The following is a 9,018-nucleotide window of genomic DNA, read 5'->3' on the forward strand; positions in this document are numbered from 1 at the left end:
CCTCCAAAGATTACACAAATATGTGGAAATATCATAATATCATATTTATCATCATATCATCGTCATCATCACTCTCTGCAAATGTTAACAATTGTAAATATTACCACAATCTCATGGTTTAGCAAATCACATATCAGGTAATAAACTTATAATCTCTTAAGCAAATGAAATTTAAAATGCTTATAAAATGAAAAAAAATATTATGCCCCCTGATCGAATGATCGGGGGCAAATTGCTTTTGGCCTGTCTGTCTGTCATTCTGTCCCAAAACTTTAACCTTGATTAAAGTTGATTGAGTTTTGCGATAACTTTTGCAATATTAAAGATAGCAACTTGATATTAGGCATGCATTTGTATCTCATTAAGCTGCACATTTTGAGTGGTTAAAGGTCAAGGTCATCCTTCAAGGTCAAAAGTCAAAAAAGACAATCCAAGGGAAGTAATAAGCTTTAAAAGGGAGATAATTTCTAAACTGCCAAATGATATATTGAAATATTATTTCAAAGGGGCGCAACAGAGGGCATTGTGTTTCTGACAAACACATCTCTTGTTTATAAAAAAAAAGTTTATTAAGCTGGATAATTTAAGTGACCATACTCTGTTATTTTTCCTTCTCCTAAGTCCAACAGACTTTCACATAAATAAATGTTATATGAGCCTTGTTCTTGAAAATCTTGATTTAATTCATTTGCTTGTAAGTGTTGTCCATGAGATGACACTTTCCACTTTTAAGGAATTTGTTGTTAAATGGAGGTATCTTGTAAACAAAAATCAGACTGCACAAGCTGATCTAGGATGACATTTAAGGAACATGCATTTAGCACAGTTTTACTAGAACGTGGCTTTTATTTGACTTGGTGTGTTCATTGCACAGATATTAAGGTTGGACCAAATCTTGATGAGGCCTCACCATACTTTGACCTTGGACCACGCCAAATAACTCAACTGGGCACGTACCACTACGTGTCAACTCGCAACAACAACTTCAGCAACCGAGATCAGAAGGGTCGTATCATGGTGACAGATGTTGTGTTCATAGATGACGCCATTGGTCGGCTGGGTGGAGAGGTGGTCTTGCCGGATGGGTATGCTATGTTGATATTGGTTTATATTTGTTGCTTTTTATGCCCCCCCCCCCCCCCCTCACAGACTGGGAGGCATTAAGCATAATCTTTGCATCAGTACGTCTCAAAGCTTGTCATGTCAATTACTAAAATTGCTGTCTGGATGTGGCTCAAACTTTATAGCACAGTTTTGTCTGTTTTTAAACTTTGTGTTTTCTACCCCTCTCTAATGGCTTGATGCATGTAGCTTAAACTTGTGTGTATGTGTGTGTGTATTTCCAAGTTTATGACGTTCTTCTTGGCCAGAGGCCACATTATGTGAAGACTCAAAGTGTGTCGCAACACTCCTCCTAATTTGCTGACAATACTCACCAAAGTTGGGATGAATTTTTAGCTCACCTGAGCACAATGTGCTCATGGTGAGCTTTTGGGATCGCCTTTTGTCTGCCGTCCGTCGTGCGTCCGTCGTCAACATTTTGCCTTGTGAACACTCTAGAGGCCACATTTATTGTCCGATCTTCATGAAACTTGGTCAGAACATTTGTCCCAATGATATCTCGACTGAGTTCGAAACTGGGTCATGCCTGGTCAAAAACAAGGTCACTAGGTCAAAAAAAGAAAAACCTTGTGAACACTGTAGAAGTCACATTTGATGCCCAATCTTCATGTAACTTTGTTGAAATATTTGTCTTAATGATATGTTGGTTGAGTTCAAAAATGGTTCCGGTCCGTTGAAAAACATGGCTGCCAGGGGGCGGGGCAGTTTTGCTTATATGGCTATACAGAAACATTGTGAACACTCTAGAAGTCACAATTTTTGCCCAATCCTCATGAAACTTGGTCAAAACTTTCGTTTTATTGATATTTCGGACGAGTGCGAAAATGGTCTAGATGGGTGAAAAAACATGGCCTCCAGGGGTCGGGGCAGTTTTCTCTATATGTAAATAGTGAAAACATGTGAACACTCTAGAAGTCACATTTTTGGTCCAATCTTCATGCAATTTGGTCAGAACATTTGTTTCCTGGATACGACAGTTGAGTTCGAAAATGGTTCGGATCGTTAAAAAAACATGGCCGCCAGGGGGGGGTCATTTTCCTTATATTTACATAGTAAAAAAAGCTTGTTAACACTCTAGGAGTCACATTAGTAGTCCAATGTTCATATAACTTGGTCAGAATGTTTGTTCTTAAGATATCTCAGCTGAGTTAGAAAATGGTTCTGGTCCGTTGGAAAACATGGCCACCAGGGGGCGGGGAAGTTTTCCTTATATGGCTATAGTAAAATCTTGTTAACACTCAGAGTCACATTTATAGTTCAATCTTCATGAAACTTGGTCAGAACATTCATTCTAATGATAGCTCGGCTGAATTTGAAAATGGTTCCTGTCTGTTGAAAAACATGGCCGACAGGGGGCGCGGCAGTTTTCCGTATATAGTAAAACCTTGTTAACGCTCTAGAAATCACAACTTGGACACCAGGGAAGTTGTAGTTTTCCTAATATGACTATATTAAAACCATGGTAACACTCTTTGTAATGAAGATGTTGGTGCACAATGATGATGATGATGATGATGATGATGATGATGATGATGATGATGATGATGATGGATTCAAACACATTAACAACAACCCAAATATTTTTAATTATAATTATTGCATTACACAAATAACTTATTGCCATTACTTCAGATTGTTATCTTTATCTTTTGCAGAAATTCAACAAAGTGGAAAAACCAATAAAGCAACAAGAATTGTTACATATGAATGTTATTTGACCTCCCATTCACTTATCCTACTCTCTATAAAGCTCATATATACTTGCGCTTGTAGTCTTCCAGTACAATAGTGTTGATTGATGACTTTTTAAATAGCCATTTGTGAAACACTTCTTGGAAATTGGCCCCAATTAGGGGGGCACTTCCAAGACCTTTGTTTTGATGTCAGATGGACACCAATCATAAGATAAGATTACATTTTGCAAGGTTTTTAGTCAGTCAGTAGTTTGTGTGTGGTTATCAAAGATTTGTGATTTCAACAGGTTTTATTGTTGATTCAATTGGAAATATCATTGCACGGTGAGTCTGAATTGTTCCAGTTGTTTAAAAACACTTTAATGTCAAAAATGTTAACAATTGGGTAGTAAAAAAACACAATATTATATCACATCTTTTTAGTTTTAAGAAGCACAAACAAAACAAAGAAAAAGAAAACTTGTCTTGGCAGTTGTTTTTGCAAAAATAATGTATTAATGCTTCAGATTTATGTGCATTTAAATTACAAATAGTTGTTTTGATATGATAATTTTTCCAATGTCTTGTGTGTGTTTCCTTCTATAATTGCACACATTTGTAACTATGAGATACGTCAAGTGATGTTTTGTATCTTAAAAGAAGACCAATGATCATACTCATTTACTTCTTTATAACCAACTTTGATATATGATAACAATTAAACATATTGTGTTTAATTATGCAAAATTATTTCATAAACACTAAATATATTGATAAATTACAGTTGTTTTCGGTATCTAAAGTTGTTCTTGCAAAAACAGAATGTAACTAGCATACCCTATAACATCCAAAGATGCTGAGATGCTTATCTCATGATCTCAGAGCTGGACAACAATTTGTGAAAAAGTACTTCCATTTTATTTTGCTGATGCACATTTTTAACCATTTCCCACTCAGAAGCAAAGTGAAAATGGCTATTGTGCAAACAGCATAAAATCAGGACAGCCTGAGAGTAAATCGCAGTCTGTTCAGGTTTTATGATGTTTGCTGCTCATCAGTATCTAAGGTTTGGAAATGAAGCCTTTAAAACTTGAATTTAGTAAAAAATGTCTTTAATTAAATGTTACTTTCTAAGGGACTACAAATGCACCAAAATACGTATCTAAGTGGTAAAGGGTTAAATAACTGTCCTCATATTACTATTATCCGAAACATAGCTTTGTTACAACAGGTAACAAATGTCTTCTTTAAAAACATAAACACACACACAAAACTACTTATAACGCATACATGTATATATCTGCCGAAGCAACAAACCTTTTTTTCACAAAACAACATTAACAACCCTTGCTTAACGTTTAAACTACACAGGTGAGCGACCCAGGGCCACCATGGCCCTCTTGTTTAATTATAGCTACAATTTCCAGCTATTGAGTTATAACTGAATATTATTCAATGTTTGTGTGGTCTTATGCTATGGGGGAAAATAAGAGCCCAAAGGAAACCCACCTGTCTTGTATGTTGACCACCTAACAAACTCACATACGCAGGGGATGGGGATTGAACCCAGTTGCAGAAGTGAGAAGCACCTGTACATGTACAAACCACTTTGAATAGAAGAGACAGGAATTTACACTTGAACCAGTTTTGAAAGTATCTTCCTAACTGTAGGGAATCAAAAAATATTTTTATAGATCTACCACTTCCTCCCAGCCTCCCCAAGGGAATAATATTGTTAACAACATAGCAGTTCATGTAAAATGACTATTTGTGTATGGCAATTTTTTATATATTTTTTTTGATAGACATTTGATATAAATTACTAATCATTCTGTTAACTTATAGTATTTTGTGATTAGAGAGGGGTTAAATTGGTAGAGTATGTGTTTCTAGATAAATTGTTTGTTTCGATTGTTCAAATTTAAAACCAATTCACCAGTCATATCAGGGCAAGGTGAGGGCAAATGTCTGTAGAACTAGTTTCATAATCAACTCCAACACAAGGTCTCCATGGCGTAGTGGATATTTTGTCCCACTATTGACTTGGAGGTTATGGGTGGGATCCCTACTGTGGGAGCGTTCTTAAGATCTGCCCCGTAGACACCCAAGTACTTGTTTTAGTCCCAGGAAACGGACCCTAGAGTAATTCAAATAAGCCTAAGGCTTTTAAGGCAAATGCCAATCAAGCTATAATAAATAGGTTTAAACTAACTCCAACATAAGTGGCATGGTCTGTAATGTGACCTGGGATACTTGCATTTTTTGTCAAGAACTCTACCATTGGAGCCATCTGTCCTGTGGGTAACAGACGATATTATGAAGTATAATAGAGCCTCGATCAGGGAAACAGGGTTTAAATCATGTGCATATAATGTTTTCCCAGATTAGCCTGTGCAGTCTGCACAAGCTAATCTGGGACAGCATTTTCCACTTATAAGGTACCTTTTGTTCAAAGGTTGTTTCTTCTCGGTGAAAATCCAGTGTAGGAGGCAAGTGTTGTTGTCCCTGGTTAGCCTTTGGGGACTGCACAGGCTTATATAGGTGGACACTTTGCATATGCATTAAACCCAATTTTACAGAGTGAAGCTCAATAGCATTGTTGTTATGATTTCATTGTCTGGCAGGTTTGGCAGAGTGCAGGTGGATCCAGGTGTGTTTGATGGACTCACTATGCTGAGACTGGAGGTGTGGTCAAGGTCAAAACACAAAGTCAAGGTCGACCAGATATCAAAGTCTTTAACGGTGAGTGAAAACTTAGTTGTGAGTATTCCACCAATAATTGTAAGTTCTCTTTTTAGAAAGACACATTGTTTATTTTTAGCTCACCTGTCATAAAGTGACATGGTGAGCTTATGTGACCGTGTGATGTCTGGCGTCCAGCGTGCGTGCATGCGACCGTGCCTCCATCAACAATTTGTTTGTGTAGACAGTAGAGGTCACAGTTTTCATCCAATCTTTATGAAATTTGGTCAGAATGTTTATCTTTATGAAATCTGGGTTGGGATTGTATTTGTGTCATCTGGGGTCAAAAGCTAGGTCACTGGGTCAAATATTAGAAAAACCTTGTGTAGACTATAGAGGTCACAATTTTCATCCAATCTTTATGAAATTTGGTCAGAATGTTTATCTTGATGAAATCTGGGTTGGGATTGTATTTGGGTCATCTGGGGTAAAAAACTAGGTCACTAGGTCGAATCATAGAAAAACCTTGTGTAGACAATAGAGGTCACAGTTTCCATCCAATCTTTATGAAATTTTGTTAGAATGTTTATCTTGATGAAATCTGGACTGGGGTTGTATTTCGTTCATCTGTGGTCAGAAACTAGGTCACTAGGTCAAATCATAGAAAAACCTTGTGTAGACAATAGAAGTCATAGTTTTCATCAGATCTTTATGAAATATGGTCAGAGTGTTTGTCTTGTAAAAAATCTGGGTTGGGATCGAATTTGGGTCATCTAGGGTCAAAAACAAGGTCACTGGGTCTAAATTAAAAAAAACAACTTGTGTAGACGGTAGAGGTCACAGTTTTATTCCAATCGTAATAAAAATTTTGCCAGAATGTTAATCTTGATGAAATCTGGATTGGGATTGTATTTGGGTCATCTGGGGTAAAAAACTAGGTCAAATCATAGAAAAACCTTGTGTATACAATAGAGGTCACATTTTCCATCAGATATATATGAAAAGGTGCCAGAATGTTTATCTTGATGAAATCTGGATTGTGATTGAATTTGGGTCACCTGGGATCAGAAACTAGGTCACTAGGTTAAATCATAGAAAAACCTTGTGTAGGCAATAGAGGTCATAGTTTTCATCTGATCTTAATGAAATATGGTCAGAATGTTCATCTTGATAATATCTGATGTTGGATTGTATATGGGTCATCTGGGGTCAAAAATAAGGTCACCGGGCCAATTCAAGTAAAACCTTGTGTAGATGAAAGAGGTCACAGTTTTCATCACGTCTTAATGAAATTTTATTTGGCCCATTGGTACTGCATTATATAGCTGAAAGAATTTAAGTTGATGTAGCAAGGTTAGTCAGGTGAGCGATTTAGGGCCATCATGGCCCTCTTGTTTTATTTTGCATGAAGTTTTTGTTATTAAAAACAAAAACTTTTTAGTTTAAAATTTAAAATTGAATTAAAGCTAGGACTTGTCATTTCCTTGCTTCATGATTTCTTCACACTTAAGTTTCTCCATTCTATACCAAAATCAGTGCATAAGAAAAGGCCCCATTCCTATCAATTAAAAAAGGGAGATGTTTAACACAGATATGATAGCTAAATAACTCTTTTTTCAATAATGAATTAAGAGATTTTTCACATGTGAGAACTCTTTGTAGGCTGGGGAAAAGTTTGCTAGTGACTTCTTGATCATGCACCCTGAAAGTGTGCTGACCCAGCCAGGCAAGGTCATCAAGGTGACCTTGACAGTGGACACGGACAAGAGCAATATCGCCATCTACAGGTCATCTGAAACGACCGGATTTTCAGTGTGGACCAAAATTGAGGCGGACATCATGGGCGACATGGCACACTTCAAAACACAGTCAGGGGGAGTGTATGTTGCGAAATCACACTCACACACAGTTTTGATTGTTGCGCTCGTATTGTCGCTGCTTGTAGTGGTTTTAGTAATTGTTGGAGGGATTTGCTATTTCAGAAAAAACCCAAACAAGTGGAAAAAATTGAAGAAAAGTCCTAAAAACTTGCAGGATAGAATTTAAAAAGAACTGGATTTTTTTTACAGCCTTGTCTTGTCCATTAGGGAAATAATGAAAATATGGAATTGAGAATTTTTTCACGCAAAAAGTCCAGTGATTTGGGAAAAATTAATTAAACATAACTCTGTATTATAAATCAAAAAACAAAAACAAAACCATAAAAATTATAGCTATATATTTTGTTAGATACACTTATATATTTTTTTTGGATATAATAATCATTATACACTTTTAGCTCGACTATTATTTATGAAATATATATAGTGGAGCTATCCTACTCACTCCAGCGTCTGCGTTAGCGTGCAAATGTTTAAGTTTTCATACTACCCCAATTATTTTCATTGTCCCTTGACATATTGCTTTCATATTTTGCATACTTGTCTACCAACATGACCCCAACGTATAAACAAGAGCAGACAACTCTATCAAGCATTTTGTCATAATTATAGCCCCTTTTCCACTTAGAATATGCAGCAAGTGTTTAAGTTTTTGTACTACCCCATTTATTTTCATTGTCCCTTGACATATTGCTTTCATATTTTGCAAACTTGTTAACCAACATCACCAACATCACCCCAACCTATAAACAAGAGCAGACAACTCATAATTATTGCCCCTTTTATACTTAGAATATGCATATTATTGATAAATCTATGTTAAAGTTTGCGTACTACCCCAAATATTTCCTATATCCTTTGACATATTGTATTTGTATTTTGCATGCTTGTTAACTAACATGACCCCAACCTATAAACAAGAGCAGACCACTGTATCAAGCATTTTGACATAATTATGGCCCCTATTACACTTAGATAATTGAACATTTTGCTTAAATTGCCATAACTTCTTTATTTATGATCACATTTTATTATTACTTTGACAAAACAACACTTACCTGAATACCACAATGGATTCCCCTACCCAAAATCCCTTCCCCCCCCCCCATTTTTTTTTAACATCATCTTATAACTTACCCCACCCCACATTATACCCCCCTCTCACCCCCCACCCCCCCTACCCCCCCCCCCCCCATTTTTTTAAACATCATCTAATAAATTTCCACACCCCACATTATACCTTCCTCTCACCCTCACTACCCCCCCCCCCCAATTTTTTTTCTCCTTTTTTTAGTTTTGAAAGATCGTCTAATAAATGACCACACCCCACATTAAACCCCCTCTCAACCCCCCCCCCCCAAAAAAAAAAAAATATTTTTTTTAGCTCACCTGATTGCTCAGGTGAGCTTTTGTGACCGGTCTTTGTCCGTCGTCTGTCCGTCCGTCATCCACATTTGGCTTGTAAACACTCTAGAGGCCACATTTCTTGTCCGATCTTCATGAAACTTGGTCAGAAGCTTTGTCCCATGAAATCTCTGTCGAGTTCGAAACTGGGTCGTGCCAGGTAAAAACTAGGTCACTAGGTCCAAAAAAAGAAAAAACTTGTAAACACTGTAGAAGTCACATTACACGCCCAATCTTCATGTAACTTTGTCAAAATG

General features: G+C 36.8%; 1 protein-coding gene across 2 annotated transcripts in view; it reads left to right on the forward strand.

Moving 5' to 3' along the window:
• LOC127868825 (protein DD3-3-like) overlaps positions 1-8,117 on the forward strand; it is a 42,441-nt gene extending 34,324 nt beyond the window's left edge. For both annotated transcript variants that reach the window (XM_052410909.1, XM_052410908.1), the window contains exons 12-14: positions 875-1,085; positions 5,420-5,537; positions 7,140-8,117. In XM_052410909.1, coding sequence (XP_052266869.1) covers positions 875-1,085; positions 5,420-5,537; positions 7,140-7,523 — 713 coding nt within the window. In that variant the 3' untranslated portion in view covers positions 7,524-8,117. The remainder of the gene's footprint in view (positions 1-874; positions 1,086-5,419; positions 5,538-7,139) is intronic.
• Positions 8,118-9,018: the final 901 nt, after the last annotated feature.

The sequence above is a fragment of the Dreissena polymorpha genome, chromosome 2 (assembly GCF_020536995.1).
Source record: "Dreissena polymorpha isolate Duluth1 chromosome 2, UMN_Dpol_1.0, whole genome shotgun sequence".
NCBI classification, from domain to species: domain Eukaryota; kingdom Metazoa; phylum Mollusca; class Bivalvia; order Myida; family Dreissenidae; genus Dreissena; species Dreissena polymorpha.